Genomic DNA, 19,800 nt, shown 5'->3' on the forward strand with positions numbered 1-19,800 from the left:
GAGTCCTAATAAGACCATCCTTATCCAAAACTCCCTATGAATTATGGAATAACAAAAAACCAAACATCTCCTATTTTAAAGTTTTTGGTGTAAATGCTTTATTTTAAATGAAAGGGATACTTTAGGAAAATTTGATGCTAAATCCGATGAAGGCATCTTTCTTGGTTACTCTTCCGTTTCTAAAGCTTTTCGGGTTTTTAATAAAAGAACTTTAGTAATTGAAGAGTCTATTCATGTAGTTTTTAATGAAATTTCTAATTTAAAGAAAAATAATTTTGATGATGATCTTGGTTTTGATAATTTGAATTTAAATGAACCCTCTCCTCAAAATAGCCATTTGAATGCATCTTCTTCCGAAATTTATTTACCAAAAGAATGGAAGTATGTAGATGCTCATCCAAAAGAGCAAATTATAGGAGATACATCAAAAGGGGTTCAAACTCGTTCTTCTTTCAAAAATTTCTGTGCTAACGCCGCTTTCCTTTCTCAAATTGAACCTAAATGCATTGACGAAGCCTTAAAAGATGATTTTTGGATCATTGCAATGCAAGAAGAATTGAACCAATTTGAGAGGAATGAGGTATGGAAGCTTGTTCCTAGACCAAGTGACCACTTAGTCATAGGTACTAAGTGGGTCTTTAGAAACAAGCAAGACGAAAATGGTATCGTGGTTAGAAATAAGGCTAGATTAGTGGCCAAAGGTTTCAACCAAGAAGAAGGTATCGATTACGAAGAAACCTTCGCTCCCGTGGCTCGATTAGAAGCCATAAGGATGCTCCTTGCCTATGCTAGTAGTAATAATTTTAAACTATTTCAAATGGATGTTAAAAGTGCTTTCTTGAATGGTTTTATTTCCGAAGAAGTATTTGTCGAACAACCTCCCGGATTTGAAAATTCTCTTCTTCCTAATCATGTATTCAAATTGACTAAAGCTCTCTATGGCTTAAAACAAGCTCCTAGAGCTTGGTATGAAAGGCTTAGTTCCTTTCTTATTTTAAATAATTTTACCAAAGGCAAGGTTGATACTACATTGTTTATTAAACATTTTAAAAATAATTTTCTTATTGTGCAAATTTATGTTGACGATATTGTGTTTGGCTCTTTGGATGAATCACTATGTGAATCATTTGCCAAATGTATGAGTCTTGAATTTGAAATGAGTTTAATGGGTGAATTAACTTTCTTTTTGGGATTACAAATCAAACAACTTAGTGATGGTATATTTCTTAACCAATCTAAATATACATTAGAATTGTTAAAACGATTTAACATGGATAATTCAAAAGTAATAAACACCCCTATGAGTACTGCGACTAAGTTAGATATGGATGAAAATGGTGAAAGTTTCGATCAAAAAACATATAGGGGAATGATAGGTAGTCTACTCTACCTCACTGCGACTAGACCGGATATTATGTTTAGTGTAGGACTTTGCGCTAGGTTTCAATCTAATCCTAAATTATCTCATCTTAAGAGTGTTAAAAGAATATTTAGGTATCTTAAAGGAACTCCAAATTTAGGATTGTGGTATCCAAAATCTGAAAAATTCGATCTAATAGCTTATGCAGATGCCGATTTTGGCGGATGCAGGATAGATGAAAAAGTACATCCGGAACATGCCAATTTTTAGGACATGCACTTGTTTCTTGGACTTCCAAGAAACAAAATTCAGTTGTACTATCTACGGCGGAAGCCGAATACATTGCTGCAAGTGCATGTTGTGCACAAGTAATTTGGATGAAAAATATATTAGAAGACTATGGAGTTCACCTTGAAAATATTCCCATAAAATGCGATAATACTAGTGCCATATGCCTTACTAAAAATCCAATTCAGCACTCTAGAACTAAGCACATCGACGTTAGGCATCATTTCATACGCAATCATGTTCTTAACAATGATGTTGTTCTAGAATTCATTGACACAGCATCAATTAGCAGATATATTTACAAAAGCTTTGAATGAAGACCAATTTAAATTCATCCGAAGGGAATTAGGCATGCTAAATTGTCCCTAAAATGAACTTCACAAAAAGGACTCATTCTTTTCCCTTCGTTTATTAATTTGAATTCTTCCTTCTTCTTCAATTCAAAATGATCCATTAAAGTATAAATTATGATCTTGAGGGAAGAAGCTAAACAAAAGGAAGGAAGAAAATTTTTTTTTCTTTCCTCCGCGTGATGCCAGCGGTGGCACTGCCAGAACCGGCGGTTGCACCGACCAGTTTGGCGGTGACACCGACGGAGTCACCCTTTTAACCCGAGGGGTTAGGGCCGGCGGTGACACCGCCCCCAACCCGAAGAAAGACCTCTCCAAAACCCTCTCCTATTCCCTCTAACCCTCATTCTAACTCTTAGAAACATTGGAGAAGGATTCTTGGTGGTCCAAGCTTTCCATCTCTCAACATAATCTCCACAAGGTAACACTTGAAATCCCTCCTTTCTTTTCTCTTTCTCTTGCTTATTTTTCACAATTTCATCATCATCTTGTCTAGAAAATGGCTCCAAAGAGATCAAAAGGAATAAGGATTGAAGGAGATTCATATAACCATGACCTTTTTAGATCAAAAGAGGTAGCCCTTAGCTTTCCAAAATTTGAAACACGATGTGTCCATAAGGGAAAATACGTTGATTTGTTGATTTGGATGAACTAGAGGACTTAGATCCCATTAAGTGGTTTGCTCAACTAGAAGCTCTACCTCTACTACAAATAGATGAACCAATCTATCCACGGTTAGTGAGATTGTTCTATGCCAACCTATATGAAGACAATGATAGCCTAAGCACTTACATTCTAGGAACACCCATTAGAATTTTTGACAGCACCATTTGTGAGCTAATTGGCATAACTGAAAAAGATAGGGGATGCTATTTTAAAGGTAAATGGGACGTCAAAAAAATAGGAGCAACCTATTCCGAAGCCGTGAAAACAATTTTTGCAAATCCAAACCTTGACTTCCTACCCAAGAGCTGTGAACACTTAATGCCTTTCAACTCTAAAATTCTTCATCACATTATCATAAGCATCATATTCCCCAAACAATTTCATCTTGACGAAGTAAGTCAATTAGAGATAGGAACCATGTATTGGATTATGACCGGTCAGCATAATTGTTTCGGGTACTTGATTCGCCAACACATGCAGGAAATTATGACTAAAAATACTATATTGCCATATGGGAGGTTAATCACTAGAATTCTTCATGCCTATGACATTTGCATTCCACCCGATGAAGAATCTATTCAAAATGATCGATATAACATAATAAATAAAAACCTGCTGAAAAAACTTAGGTACACTTTTAGCAATGGCATATGGGTTAGGCAGCCTAGAAGGACGGATCCAATTCCTACACCAATAGAACAACCCGAAACACCAATTCTTATGGGAAATGAATCTCCTCCTCCTAGTCCCTTTGGTGCAGCACCTTCAGCTCCTGTTTCCTCCTCTGAAGATATCATTATGGCGGAGCTATCTCAGATCAAATCATAGCAATAACAAATTCAGAATCAACAAGTTGAAATTTTGAAGACACTATGACAGATGAATGAAAAAATAGATATCATGTATCAGCACTGTGGATTACCTCCTAAGGATTAAATTGATGTATCTTTTTATTCTGTCCTGTTTGCTTTTAAAAAACAAGTTCATGTTTGTCATCGATTGTACGATAACTGATCTTTCCTTTAGATAACTACTGTCTTAATCTGCATAGATGATGATGTCTTTTGGATAAACTATTTCTGGCAAATTTGAATGATGAACTTTGATAAATGCTAAACCTTTTTCTATGATCATCAATTAGCTGGCTTGTCTCTTTTTGTTGATGACAAAGGGGGAGAAGTGATGACTTACACCAGAACGATAGCATGGCTAATATGAATTACAAAAACTTGTGTGATATGAATGTCTTATATGACTTGCAAATCCTTGAAAATATCACAAGATTGATATCATGAAATTTATATTGAAAATGTTTATCTTTCGTGTGATATGAATGTCTAATATGACTTGCAAATCCTTGAAAATATCACAAGATTGATATCATGAAATTTATATTGAAAATGTTTATCTTCTGTGTGATATGAATGTCATATATGACTTGCAAATCCTTGAAAATATCACAAGATTGATATCATGAAATTTATATTGAAAATGTTTATCTTCTGTGTGATATGAATGTCTTATATGACTTGCAAATCCTTGAAAATATCACAAGATTGATATCATGAAATTTATATTGAAAATCTTTATCTTCTATCGTAGCAAAACTCGTCCCGTATCATTTAACTTATGATTTTCATCGAAGTTTCGTACTTACTATTGTTTAATGAGGATAACGATAAAGTTCCACGATTAGAACTTATCGGGTTATGCTTGAATCCAATGGGATGGAATTCAAGTGTTTTTTATCTTCTCATAATATGGCATATAGATAGGGGGAGTTATGTTTAACTCCGTCATCAATTGATTGTCATCATCAAAAAGGGGGAGATTGTTGAATCTCGGATTTTGATGATATAATCAATTGGTGGGTTAATTGATCTAATCCATATTATTGAGTTAAGTGTGCAGGATTAACTACGATAACCAGAAAACATAAAGCAAGGATACCGGAGTCGAGCTCGATGAACGTTTAAGAGACCGAAGAATCATCGGAGATGCTGCCGGAACCGTCCGAGAAGAAATCGGGAACGTGTCGGAAGTTCGCCGAAGAAATCGTCGGAGGCTCACGGAGATCACCAAGAAGGCTCGGCTACTCGTTAAAGTCATCACAAAGATTGGGAGCTTGCAGGGAGTCCGTCGGAAGAAGTTCGTCGGAAAGCTCGCCGGAACAAGACTCGACGTTTGCGGTTAAAAAAACTTGCTTAGGATGTTTTTTTTTGTGTTATGTAGTTCACCTGTAATTAGGATTAGGATTAAGAGATAATCCTATATCCTGGTTAGGGGCCACTGGGCCCAAAGTCAGATTTGGTTTGGGCGAAAATTAAGCCAAACCAATGAATCGGAAAGCCAGGCGGTGGAACCGCCTGGCTGGGCGGTGAAACCGCCCAGCACCCGAGTGCTGGGCGGTGACACCTCCTTGGCTGGGCGGTTGCACCGTCCAGCACCCGAGCGCTGGGCGGTGGCACCGCCTGGCTGGGCGGTGGAACCTCCAGCACCGGGAACCCTAAGAGAATTCAAATTTTGGAGCCCAAAATTTGAATCCTCTTGAGGCCTATAAATACCCCTCAAATCTCAGCTGAGGTTACAACTTTTGAGAAGCATTTTGATTGAGAAAAAAGTCTTAGAAAGTCTTAGCAAGTCTTGTTTTCAATTTGCTAGAGAGTTCTCCTCCTTTCTTATTGAAAATTTGTAAGAGGTTGAGCTGCTTGTAAAAGGTTGTAAGAGGGGTGTTTACCCTTCCATTTCAAGAGACTTGCTAGTGGAAGGTGGGAGCCTCATCGAAGAGGGGCCTCGCAAGTGGAGTAGGTCATTTGACCGAACTACTCTAAAAATCGGCGTAATCTCTGGTTTGCTTTTTATTATTGTCATGTACATTACTGCAAATCTTCTTACTGCTTTAGTTCCTTATTACTCTTGCTGCGCAACTTTAAGAACACGCCTTCAAGTTAAATTTCTCAAGTTTCGTTCTTAACGTACGAAAGATTTTGTTAAAATCGAAGTTTTAATCCGCTGCACTAATTCACCCCCCCCTCTTAGTGCCACTCCGATCCTAACATTAAGTCCCTTCACCCATTGAACTTATTGATAAATGCATCTCTCACGGGTTTATTTCTTGTGAATTTTTAATTAGAAATGGATTTGACTAATATTTTTTTTTTTCATATGACACTCCTCTCCTTTGATGAATTTTATAAATTCTAATGGATATCTTAATCCTTAATGTTGATAACAAAAGGGAAAAGTAGATGGAATCTCTCTTTAATGTTGATAAATTTTGCTGTTGAGAACTTTTGAATGTTACCATGCAATGATGCAATATTGATTTAAAAAACTAGTGTGAAATTTGCATGAATTTTTACCACACTTACATTCTTGAATTATTCTCCTTTTCGTTGATGACAAAGGGGGAGAGATAATACTAAAATATGGTAAATTGATGACAAAATTGACATTATAAATGTATACAATATATCTTATCATAAATGCTTATCATAAATACTTGTATGCTTATCATTTGAAACACATCAAAACAAAGATTCTAAAACATTGCAAATGCTTGAAATGTTTCATGAATACTTGATAAAAGTCTTTCAATATGATAAGATATCATAAGCTCAAACTTACTATTTACAACCGATATCTTGCCATATAAGAATGATGGATTGCTATCTTTGTCATCTTTAATATTTGAAATATCATACTTGAAAATGGATGTCATGCCTTGACATCGTTTTGATAAATAATTGGCATCGTATTTTGAAAATGTTAGATCATGATAGGAATTATTATGTGTATGTTGATAAGTTTAATGAATTTAACTTATCCGTTTGATTCTTGAATTCAAAGGCTTTGAATTCAAGAATATATTTTCTCAAGTATGACATATAGATAAGGGGAGTTAAACTTAACTCCGTCATCAATTGATTGTCATCATTAAAAAGGGAAAGATTATTGAATATCTGATTTTGATGATGAAATCAATTGTAAATTGTTTGATCTAATCTATATGTTGAGAAAAGTTTACAGGATTAACTACGATAGTAGTAAGACATAAAGCAGATGTTGTGCCAGAGTCAAGATCGAGAACTCGTTGGGAGTTCAAGAGTTCGTCGGAAGTTCGAATGTTCATCGAAAGTTCTGTCGGATCCAACCAAGAAGTCCAGGAGCTTGGCAAAGAAGCTCGTCAGAACTCGCCAAGAAGATTGTTGTAAAGTCCAAGAGCTTGCTGGGAGTCCGTCGGAACATTACCGAGAGTTCGTCGAAAGATCATCGAAAGATCGTCGGAAGAGCAATTGACGTACCGGAACAAAAGTGTCTTAAATTATGTTTTAGTAATTATAGTTAAATAGTAGACTAAGTTAGAATTGGGAGGTAATCTTACTAACTTAATTATGGGCCAAATGAGACCTTAACATGGCTGAATTGGGCCGGATTGAACAACTCATTCAGCCCCTGAAAATATGGTCGGCGGTGGCACCGCTTGGGAGACTCAGTCTCCTAGGTGGTTTGGGCGGTGGTACCACCCAGATTGGGCAGTGGTACTGCTGATAGTAAATGCTGCCAGCGGTGGTACTGCCCCTATCAAGCGGTGGTACCACTAGAGCTCGGTCTTCGAGCTCTATCAAACGGTGGTACCACCCAATAATGGCGGTGGTACTGCCAATACCTTGAAAATTCGGGATGAGATACTTTTTGGCTCCAATTTTGTAGCCATTAGGGCCTATAAAATCCCCACCCTTTTCTGTATGAAATGACACGAAAGTATTGAGATAATCTTGAGTTATTGGGGTGTAAAAATGTTGTAAACAAGTGCTATAGTCCTCCTCCTCCCTTTCTAAGTTTTGATATCATTTAAGAGAGGTGTGAGACTTGTAAGGGTTCTCTAAACCCGTGAAAAGGAGAAAGCGCTGTAAAAGGTGGTTGGTCTTTGCCTATTGAAGGAAGGCCATTAGTGGATACTGGTGACCTCGACGGAGGAGGAATATAAAAGTGGATACAAGTCATAACGATCGAACCACTCTAAATTCTAGTTTGCATATCATTTTGAGCAGTTTATCTTTCTTACAAGTTACTTTACCTTCTTACTGCCTTCTCTACACTTTCATACACTTTTAAGTTAAAATCTTTACGAAACGACTTTCGTCGAAATCAGCTTTAATTGAAACGAAGACTTTTGAAATTGATAATTTTTCACTGTACTAATTCATCCCCCCCCTCCCCCCTCTTAGTGCTACTCTTGATCCTAACAATTTACATATTTGAGATTATCCTATAGAGATAAGGATCTTCAACTCACATAAAAGAAAATTAGATTTAATAACTATTTTTGAATATTTTATTTTCTATTCAGAAAAGTATAAAGGGGTATCTATCTTAATGCTCTAATTATAGTACGAGGATAATTAAATCTGGTAATATAAGATTCCTATAAAATAGCAAATTAGTGGGAGTGAAAATCTCAAAATTAAATTTTGATATAGAGGATATATAAGTTGATACTACTTTATTATTCGAGAGATTATTGTTACTCAAATCATTAAATGATTTGATAAAAGTGAACAATTAAATAATAATACTAAACTCTCACATTATATTGATATTATTGTTAATGGTCCTGTAGAACAACCATAATTGACAACCTTGGGAATATCTTAAAGGGAAAGTAATTCTATCATTTATGGTTATTATGTGGCATATCTATAAGAATTATATTATGATATAGGAATCAGAATAGATCCCTTATTGTTTTCACATATCATGAAAAGTAATGATTTTGAAAAGTAAAATGATGCAATAAAAGAAGAGTTAAAATCAATAACTAGGTGTTTGATAAATTTATCGAATTGTCCAATAATTATAAAAGAGTCTATTATATAATGTGACTCAAAGGACAATGTCGAATGATATAATAGTTAGACTTATTATTAAAATTTTTGCTCATAAAGAATGTATCGACCATAACAAGATATTTAGTTTTTAATGAACTCGTTAAAAATTATCACGATATAAGTGACTCATTATGAGTTTGAGTTATAAAAATAATTTTTTTTAAGGATCTAGCTTTATATGGGTTACTCTAAACGATTTATAAAGAAAATGAAAGAAATATAAAATTTGGTATAAAAATTTAGGAATCCATTTATGCCCTTAAACAAGCTTCAAAATAATGATATATAAAGGTTCTTGATATCATTATTTCTTTTTCAAATTAAAAAATACTAGTTATCAGTATTTATATCAGTGGGAGCAAGTTTATTATATTGGTCTTATATATGGATAATATTTTACCTTATCAATAGTGATCTTGGTTTATTATACTAAATCAAGAAATTTATCACTAAGAGTTTTAAGATGGTTGATATGAATAAGACATCTTATATTATTAACATTGAGTAATTCAAGGATAGACCTTAATGATTGTGAAGACTGTCTTAGAAAGGATATATCAATCGAGTCTTGAAAAAATTTAATATATAACTTTGTTCAGTAAATCAAAAAAGTAAAATTTTAATCAATAGTAAATGCTTTAAAATGACTTGAAAAGAATTAGATAAAGAAAATATTCTTTGTATATACATAGTTGGAAGTCTTTGCTCAAGCTTGTGTTGGAACATATATCAATTTTATAATTAAAATACTAAGTATATATTGGAGTTACGTAGAAGTAAAAACACTTAAGGACTATAAAGAAAGTGATATTCGAAAGGGACAAATGATTATATACTCATATGTATGAAATTATATCAGTTTGAAATGATGGTATTTTTCAGATGTTGATAGTATAAATTACCTCGATAATAGGAAGTCCACCTTACGGTTAATATCTATATCAACGAAAGGGGTAATTTATTAATAATAATAATAATAATTAATTTTGTGGCATGTTTAAGGCCATTGATCAAACTTTTTGATTGCAAAATTTTATTTCAGGACTTGGTGTAGTCAGATTCAATTGCCAAGTCATTAAAAATATTTTGTAATATTACAATAGTTTTATTCTCTAAGAATGACAAGTACTATTACATCTCTATGCATTATGGTATAAAATACTTGATGGTTAGAGAAGAGGAGTCCAGAAACATCCAATGTCAATTAATTATTTGAGTTCCACTGTATTGATTGCTGATCCATTCACTTAGGACTTATAGCATAAAGTATTTTGAAATAACATATTCTTATGATTGAGTTTCTGAGCAACCCATAAAGGATATGATGATGTATATTTGAGTGGATACTATAATTGACATTCTTGCTTACGTACTTAAAGTTATTTGTTTCTGTTATCCCGTTCACAATTATGTATGTACATATTATGATTAAATATGATGATAGGATTTTCTTGACAAGACAAATTATATGTGTTATTTTAGACTGCATTAGGAAAGACTAACAGTGTTATGGTACATAGAAGGAAGTATGACACTGATAACATATAGCCGCTATGACTCGTATTGTTAGTCAGACTTAATGTAGTATTATTATATTTATTAGATTTATTGGCTTATTTTTAAAAATTCACGCACATGTATATAGTTTTTCTAAAATTTTAAAATCTAATTGGGTCAAATTATTTTTAAATAAATTTTATTTTTTTATTTTAATTTTTTTATACCTTACCAATTAATGGGTCAAGTGAGAGAATGTTAGATTATGTGGCCCTATTTAATTAGATAAGATATATTAAGATATGATTGGATTCTAATTATAGTTATTGACCAATAGAAAAAAGTTTATATTATAGTAGAATTCCTTAGAAGATGTAGAAACTCTCATGATAACTTATCCTAGACCATTTGCTCTCATTTATAAATAGATAAGACCTCTAGGGGCAAAACAGAGGTATATGCAATTGAGAGATTAAGATTTTTCTCTTAATCTCCCTAATCCATCAATCTAAGTGGTCTTGTAAAAAGATAGAAAAAGAAAAGAAGATTGTTTAGTTCTCCTTAATATCTCAGATCCGACGATGGTGTGTCTATAGATCAGATAAGATTTATTTTTTGAATAACAACGAAAGGTATGTATCGTTATATTATTTAGATATATTATTATTTAATTTCAGATTTAAATTTTTTTTCGTATTACATGATATTTTAGGATAGTAAAACATGTTTGGCATACGCCATGAGCATCATTCTACAAAACCAAGGGACAGGTCTCACTGAATCGAGCTGATGTAGGAGGAAGGATCAGGCGGTCCAGGGACTGCCGTCGAACCATCTAGCATCTGAGTTACTTTCTGCATCGTTGGCCTCAGCGAAGGATCCTCTTGGATGCACCAAAGGGCCACCTTCACGAACCTTTCCACCCTCCTCATATCAGAGATTGCTTGGTCATCACCCTCGACGACCAAGTCCAATCTACCATCTCTGAAGCAATCATTTACCCAGTATGCCAGTATGGACTCCTCTTCGTTTTGCGCTTCAGGCCGCACATTCCTTCTGCAACATATGATCTCCAGCAGCACCACACCAAAGCTGTACACATCAACCTTCGATGTTATCCCTGTGTTCCTGAACCACTCGGGTGCGACGTAGCCTTTGGTTCCCCTAATATCTGTCTTTGTCCGAGTCTGATCTGTCCTCAGAAGCTTGGCCAAGCCAAAATCCGATATCCTTGTAGTGAAATTGTCATCCAACAATATGTTCTGAGGCTTTATGTCACAATGGATAACTTGACTGAAGCACTCTTCATGCAAGTATTGGAGGCCCCTTGCGATTCCAAGCGCGATCGGGATCCTTTGGTTCCACTCTGGCCTCTCATTTGCAAAGAGGAATCCCATCAATGAACCTTTGCTCATGTACTCGTAAACCAGAAGCCGTTCGGCTCCTTCGTAGCAGAATCCCAGCAACCGCACCAGATTCTTATGGTATGTTTTGGCAATGGTTTCCACTTCGTTCATGAATTCCTTCTGTGTCTCTGGAAATACCTTATCGAGTTTCTTGATTGCGACACAAGTTCGAGCCTCGTCTTGCAAGAACCCCTTGTATACCACACTGGAACCACCCCTGCCTAGCTCCTCTCTGAAGCCATCGCTGGCTTCCTTGAGCTCATTATAAGTGAAAGGCTGGAGACTCAATGCTGACAAGATTGAGGCAGGCTGAAGCTCACGTGACCTCCTAGAACAAGTGCAGTAGATCACCACGAGGATGGCTGTGAGCAACACAAATACGGAGGCCCCCAGGAGCAGCGATCCTAGCAATATCCAGGTTCTTTTGCCTTTGTTCTGGCGAATTGAACATGGAGGTACGGATTCCGACTGATTAGCTTTGGGCACTTTGATGAGGACTTTTTTGTTGCCATAGCTGCCGGTCCTCCCGATGGAAAGGGGAAGCCTCTTCTTATTGCAATTCCCATCATCATAGATAGCAACCGCACAAAAACAATCCGCTAAGCACTCCTCTCTGCATTGTTCCTCATCTATGGAGCCATACTGCTCATAGTCCGATGAAGGCCAATCAACATTTGTCATGACTGTGAATTCATATAGCTCATGCGTCTCCGATGCATCAGCCTCACAACTCTGGGCAGCAAAATCAGGCTTGCACCCTCTGTACTTTCTGTCTGCATCCAGGAAGGAATACTGTGGTGGGCACTCGCAATCGACATGTTGGTTTTCATTGAACCTGCAATAGCTGTTGAATCCACAAGCGCCACTCCCTGCACCTGAGTTGGTCACTTGGCATATATCAGGGGGCTGGAAAGCCACCGGCGTCCAGCCATCGCTCCACACGCCAACTGTTGAGCCATTCCTTGGGTGTATGTAATGTCTGAAGACCCCATCGGCATCAAGAGTTGCCCTTTGGTAGAAATCTTGCGTCGAGTGCACTCCACTGGAAGTAATGGCGACTTTACTATTGTCCCTTTGGGCAAAGTAGATGCCTGACACATTGAAGACAAGTTGCGATCCATTTCCGACGGTATTGCTAGCCCAATAAGCATCATATTGAAAGCCGGATGGGGTAGCCACTGTGTAAAGCACGAGATTGCCATCAGTTTGGACTTGGAGGGTGAATCTTCCGATGGAGTAATCATCATCCATCAAATGAGCGGAAAGGTGGCTGCCGAGATCCAACACTTGCGACGGCAATATGGTGTCTGAAGGCACCTGGAAGCTCTGCCATCGAGGCGAACCTTGAGAATTCACGAGCATGAAGTTGCCAGTGTTGAGCATAGCAGCATAAGAGGCGTTGGTGATGCCGGCATTCCACACCTCACTCTCGGTGCTGTCCTTGAGCGAGAGCCGCCCATCCGTCGTCAGCTCCACCTTGGACCCAGCCTCCACGGGATTGTCACCATTGGCATACCAAACCATCGTTTTGCTCGATATCTTCTCGAACCAGATAGCCAGCAGGAACATGCTGCTGTTGGTCGGAAGGGGATGGAACCCGAAAGCAAAGTCGCCCGAAGGGGAGAGCCAAGAGGTGTTTCGGCCAAGCGGAGTAAGAGAGGAGCCCAAGCTTATGTTCCGATATCTCTGAGCATTTGAAGGGCCAAGAAACAGAAGTAGCATGATGAGCACGCAAGGATGCCTGAAGAGAACAAAGGATGCCATCCTCGGGAGATCTCAGAGCTCCTGATGCAGGTGTACATGCATTGCATGCCTGTCTGTTACTTAATATGGTAGTCGTTAGGTACGTCTTGGTACAGAATATGACGATGGATTCCACAAGCCGGAACACGTTTTCCACGGTGACCGCTGGTCGACGAAGCGAGGTCTGAACGATTAAACTCTTTCTCAGCGCGGAAGTCTTCCCTGCGGTTGACCGGTCATCAACAAGAAGCCGGATTTGAATATCCAATTGAAAGTCGTCGACGATGGTTTTTCCTGCATTCATTGTCGGAATTTCTTTGCTTTTACTTGTTTGATCATCCATCGGATGTGGACTCCAACCCCCATAAGACGGCCGACGAACGTTATTCTTCTGGTCAGAAAGAGAAATCCATTACTTTTGTTTACAAGGGTCTTCAAAGGGGACACACGCTCACGTGACGAAGCTAACTTTGGCTTCTCTGGAGGAACGATATTGAAAACCACTTTCACAATCCACCATTTTCGATGTAGCTCCTGTTAGCATAAAATTGTAATCTTGCTATTTTGTAATGCGAAAAAATTTTTATGTCAGAATTAAAATAGATCTAACAATATTACAATATATATTGTAATAAATCTTATCTGATCTGGGAGAACTAGATCCTTCTCATCTCTTCCTATCTTTTCACATAAAAACTTTAATCTCTCAATTGCATTAAGATATTCTACTTTAGCACCTAGAGGTCCTGTTTATTTATAGATAAGAGCAAAATATTTAGGATAAGTTATCATGAGAGTCCTCCCATCAAGGTTATCTTATAAAGAATCCTACTTTAATATATACTTCTTTTCTATTGGCCAATAATCATAATCAGAATTCAATCATATCTATAATATATCTCACCTAATTAAATAGGATCACATAATCTAACATTCTTCCACTTAGCCCATTAAGTGATAAGATATAAAAAGACATAAAATCAAAAATAAATAAATAAAATTTATTTAAAAATAATTTGACCCAATTGGATTTTGGAATTTTAGAAAAACTATATACATGTGCATGAATTTTTAAAAATAGGCCAATAAGTTTAATAATTATAATAATACTACATTAAATCTAACTAACAATATGAGTCATAGCGGTTGTATGCCATCAGTGTCACACTTTCTTCTATGTACCACAATACTGTTAAACTTTCCTAATATAGTCCAAAATAACCCATATGATTTGTCTTGTCAAGATAATCTTGTTATCATATTCAATCATAATATGTACATACATAATTGTGAACGGGATAACAGAAACAAATAACTTTAAGCATGTAAGCAAAAATGTTAATTATAGTATCCACTCAAACATGCATCACCATATCCTTTATGGGTTGCTCACAAATCCAATAATAAGAACATATTCTTTTAAAATACTTTAGGCTATAAGTCCTAAGTGAATGAATTAGCAATCAATATAGTGAAACTCAAGTAATTAATTGACATTGGATATTTTTAGACTAATCTTCTGTAACCATCAAGTACTTTATACCATAATACATAGAGATGCAATAGTACTTGTCATTCTTAGAAAAGATAACTACTACAATGTTACAAAATATCTTCAACAACTAGGCAATTGAGTCTGACTATACAAAGTCTTAAGATAAAATTTCACAGTCCAAAAGTTTGATAATGGCCTCAAAGCATGCTACAAAATCATATTAATAATAATAAATTACCCCTCTAGTTGATATAGATATTAACCATAAGGTGGACTTCCTATTATCGAGGTAATTTATACAATTAGCATTTGAAAAATACTATCACTTCAAGCCGATATAATTTCATACATATGTGCATATATTCCTTTGTCCCTTCTGGTTATCTTATTACTTTCTCTACAGTCCTTTAGTGTTTTTACTTATAGGTAACTCTAATATATATACAATATTTTAATTAAAAAACTGATATATTTTTCGACACAAGCTTGAGCATAGACTTCCAACTGCATATATACTAAGAATATTTTTTTTATCTAATTCTTTTCAAGTCATTTTAAAAATTTACTATTGACTAAAATTTTACTTTTATGATTTACTGAATAAAGCTATATATTAAAACTTTTATCAAGATTTGATTGATATATCCTTTCTAAGATAGTCTTCATAATCATTGAGGTCTATCCTTGAATTACTCAATGTTAATAATATAAGATGTCTCATTCATATCAACTATCTTAAAACTTTTAGTGACAAATTTCTTGATTTAGTATAATAAACCAAGATCACTATTGGTAAGATAAAATATTATCCATATATAAGACCAATATAATAAACTTGCTCTCATTGATATAAATACTAATCAATAGTATTTTCCGTACATCTGAAAATAATAATATCAAGAACCTTTATATATCATTATCTTGAAGCTTGTTTAAGGTCATAAATGCATTCCTGAATTTGCATACCAAACTTTATATTTCTTTTATTTTCTTTGTAAATCATTTAAAGTAAGTTAGATTTAAAAAAAAAAGCTTTTATATCATTATGATATAACTCAAACTCATAATGAGTCACTAATGTCATGATAATTCTTAACAAGTTTATTAAAAACTAAATGTCTCATTATGGTAGATACATTTTTTATGAGTAAAACTTTTAATCATAAGTCTGACGATTATATCGTTCGACGTTGTCCTTTGAGTCACATTTATATAATAGACTCTTTTACAATTATTGGACAATTCGATAAATTTATCAGACACTATTCTGGTTATTAATTGCATCATATTATTTTTTAGAATCATTACTTTCTAGTAAGACCCTAAAGTCTTATCGTAAAAAAAGAAGAAGAGAAAGGGATGATCACTTCGAGGGGATCGGCCTCCTTGATCGCTTCGAGAGGATCGACCTCCTAGGGTTGTCAAAAGACAGAATAGTATTTTTCATAGATAACTAAAAAGAAGCAGTTATATCCCTATTTATAGAGTTCCACCCAGAGTCTATCAGGACTTGAACTCTAATAATAAATAAATATTAAATAAACCTCTACTTGACTCTAACTGAACCAAACCGACTCAATAAACAACTGGACTAAATAGATGCAATAAACATTATTCAAAAGCTTAGAAAAAGGGTCCTAACAGTTCTTCCCTCTTTAAATCAGCCTTGTCCTCAAGGCTGAGCAACATCAATCTCGGGGAGCTTCTCTTTCAGCACTTTAGCCATAGACTATCTGCAACGCATCACAACCCGTTGATCAAGTAAGTATGGTCTCCATTTTTTATAGTGTAAGCAACAGGTCGATCTGTTAGTGTAGTAATCGTTGCACGAAACTTTTGGCCCTGTATAATCAATTTTATCTTTAAACCTTTGCTATCATAAGTGAAAATCCATCCATCAATGATCTTTACTTCGAATATGTCATAGTCTTCATTTATTATCTAATCCATATGTTGAGATAAGTGTGCAGGATTAACTACGATGGAAGAAAGACATGTAGCAGGAGTTGCACCGGAGTCAAGACCATGATCACGTTGGGTGTTCGAGAGTTCGACGGCAGTCCGGACGGTCGTCGGAGGTTCTGCGGGAACAAATCCAAGAAGTCCAGAAGCTTGCCAAAGAAGCTCATCGGAACTCGCCAAGTGGATCATCGTAAGTCTAGGAGTTGGCCCAAAGTCTGCCGGAGCATCGCCGAAGGTTCGTTGGATGTTCGCCGGAAGTTCGCCGAAAGCTCGCCGGAAGAAGCAATTGACGCACCGGAGTAAGTTATAGTAAATGTTTCAAGAAATATCATAGTTATCATGTAGATTAAGTTAGGAATGGGAGATGATCCCATTAACTTAACCTAGGGGCAATTGAGCCCTTAACAGACCCAAATTGGGCCGAATAGATCAGCCCATTCTGACCCAGATTTCTTGGCCGACGGTGGCACCGCCTAGGAGCTCAATTTCCAGGAAATCACCCCAGTCAGGCGGTGGCACCGCTTGGGCTCAGTCTCCGAGCAAGACTGAGCGGTGCAACCACCCCAGTCAAGCGGTGGCACCGCCAGAGCTCAGTCTTCGAGCTTTGTCAGGCGGTTGTACCGCCCTAGTCAGGAGGTAGTACCGCCAGGACCCCGAAAATCTGGGAAAAGATATTTTTGAGCTCCAAATTCAAACCAGTTTGGGGCCTATATATACCCCACCCTTTCCTGCATGAAAGGACACCGAAAATCCAATCTTACTCTTTGATTTTTAGAGCTCAAAAGTGTTGCAAAGGCTAGAAGTTCTCCTCTCTCTTTTCTTCCAAGTTTTGAGCTATCAAGAGAGGAGAGAAATTCTGTAAGGGTTGTCTCCTAAACTTGTCAAAAGGAGTGAAACTGTAAAAGGGTGGTTGGCCTTCACCTATTGAAAGAAGGCCTCTAGTGGACGTCGATGACCTCATCGGAGGAGGAAGCCAAAAGTGGATGTAGGTCAAGATTGACCGAACCACTCTAAATCTCGGTTTGCATTTACTTTTCTGTTCTCTATCTTAACTGCAAACTGCCTCCATAGCTTTACTTTAACTGCACTTCACCTAATCTAAGTTGAAGCAACTTTCGAATCGGCTTTCATACCAAAATCGCTTTTATCGTATGAACATCGTATTTCGGTTTGCATTTACTTTCTGTTCTCTACCTTAACTGCAAACTATCTCCATAGCTTTACTTTAACGGCACTTCGCCTAATCTAAGTTAAAGCAACTTCCGAATCGGCTTTCATACCGAAATCGGTTTTATCATACGAACGTCGTATTTTAGTTTGCAATTATATTCTGTTCTCTATCTTAACTGCAAACTGTCTCTATATCTTTACTTTAACTACATCTCACTTGATCACAAGTTAAAGTGATTTCCGAATCAGCTTTCTTACCGAAATCGTCTTTATCGTACGAACATCGTTTTAAATCGTCGAAAGTTTTCTGCTGCACTAATTCACCCCCCCCCTTCTTAGTGCTCTTGATCCTAACAATTGGTATTAGAGCGGGGTTAACTCTCAAATGGATTAAAACCCAAGAGAGATGGCATACACCGGAAACCAAGAGGGCCACTCTATTACACGTCCACCCATGTTCAATGGGATAGACTACACCTATTGGAAGACCCGAATGAGAATCTTCCTTATTTTAATGGATTTTGAACTTTGGAATCTTGTCGAAAATGGATTTTCGAAGTCTTTTCTTCCAATGATCGATTGGAATGAATTAGAGAAGAAGACTTTCGCTCTTAATGCAAATGCTATGAATGCCTTATTTTGTGCGCTTGATAAAAATGAGTTCAATCGTGTTTCGGTTTGTGAAACCGCGTTTGATATTTGGCATACATTTAAAGTGACTCACGAAGGCACAAGTAGAGTGAAAGAGTCAAAAATCAATCTTTTGATATATTCTTTTTAACTTTTCTGAATGAAACCGAGTGAGACTATTGGCGACATGTACACACATTTCACGGATATCGTTAATGGTCTAAAAGGACTCGGCAAAAGTTTTTCGGATTTTGAGCTCATAAATAAGATTCTAAGATCCCTTCCTAAGAGTTGAGACCCTAAAGTCACTGCTATTCAAGAGGCTAAAGATTTAAACAACTTCCCTCTTGAAGAACTAATCGGGTCATTAATGACCTATGAAATGACTTGCAAGGCTCATGAAGAGCAAGAAGACATCCTTCCAAAGAACAGGAAGGATATGACACTTAGAACTTTAGATGACCACTTGAGAGAAAACTCAAGTGATGAGGACTGTGACGATGACTTAGCACTTATAACAAGGAAATTCAAAAAATTCATTAAGAGAAATAAATTTAAAAATGACATAAAAAATAAATTTGAACCCAGAAAGGATCAAGTTATTTGCTATGAGTGCAAAAAGCCGGGACACTACAAAAGTGATTGTCCCCAAGCCAAGAAGAGAACATCAAAAAAGAAGGCACTCAAAGCAACGTGGGATGACTCGAGTACATTCGAAGAAGAGGAGTCCAACACCGAGCAAGTTGCTCATTATGCCCTAATGGCCATCGGAGAGGAGGTAACAAATTTAATTGATGCCGATTTATCATTTAATGAATTATTAAATGACTTCCATAACTTATTTGATGAATGCAAAACAATTAGTAGAAAATATAAATTACTGAAAAATAAGCATGATAGTCTTGTTAGCAATTTTGATAAATTAAAAACTGAATATCTTGATAATTTAGCTCAATGTGAAAAATGCCATGATCTAGAGACTCTCCAAAAGGAGAACTTGCTACTTATGGACGCCTTGAAGAAATTCGAGGTTGGTAGCAAGTCTTTGAACATGATCCTCACAAATAAGGGTCACATTCCCAGAAGAAGTGGAATCAGATTTGTGAGAAGTCCTCACCAAAATCCAACCACTTTCATAAAAGGCCCTATCTTACATGTTCAGCACCAAAGCAAATGCAACTTTTGTTGCAAACATGGACATAAAATGTATCATTGTCCATTCAAGAAAATTAGCCCGAACAAACTGATTTAGGTTCCTAAAGGAATCATGATAAACTCTATGCAACATGATAAACAATGTAGATCAGTTTTTGAGGCACCCAAAAGTAAATGGGTACCTAAA

The 19,800-nt window shown here is 36.3% G+C and overlaps 1 protein-coding gene across 1 annotated transcript; it reads right to left on the reverse strand.

The window, feature by feature from the left end:
- Window positions 1–10,747: 10,747 nt before the first annotated feature.
- LOC103998477 (G-type lectin S-receptor-like serine/threonine-protein kinase LECRK3) lies at window positions 10,748–13,196 on the reverse strand. The gene has a single exon (XM_009419959.3). The coding sequence runs from the start codon at window positions 13,178–13,180 to the stop codon at window positions 10,826–10,828; it is 2,355 nt and encodes a 784-aa protein (XP_009418234.3). The 5' UTR covers window positions 13,181–13,196; the 3' UTR covers window positions 10,748–10,825.
- Window positions 13,197–19,800: the final 6,604 nt, after the last annotated feature.

The sequence above is a fragment of the Musa acuminata genome, chromosome BXJ1-9 (genome assembly GCF_036884655.1).
Source record: "Musa acuminata AAA Group cultivar baxijiao chromosome BXJ1-9, Cavendish_Baxijiao_AAA, whole genome shotgun sequence".
NCBI classification, from domain to species: Eukaryota; Viridiplantae; Streptophyta; class Magnoliopsida; order Zingiberales; family Musaceae; genus Musa; species Musa acuminata.

Coding starts and splice junctions, on each gene's coding strand:
- LOC103998477 (XM_009419959.3), bottom strand. CDS start 13,180: ATGCTACTTCTGTTTCTTGGCCCTTCAAATGCTCAGAGATATCGGAAC.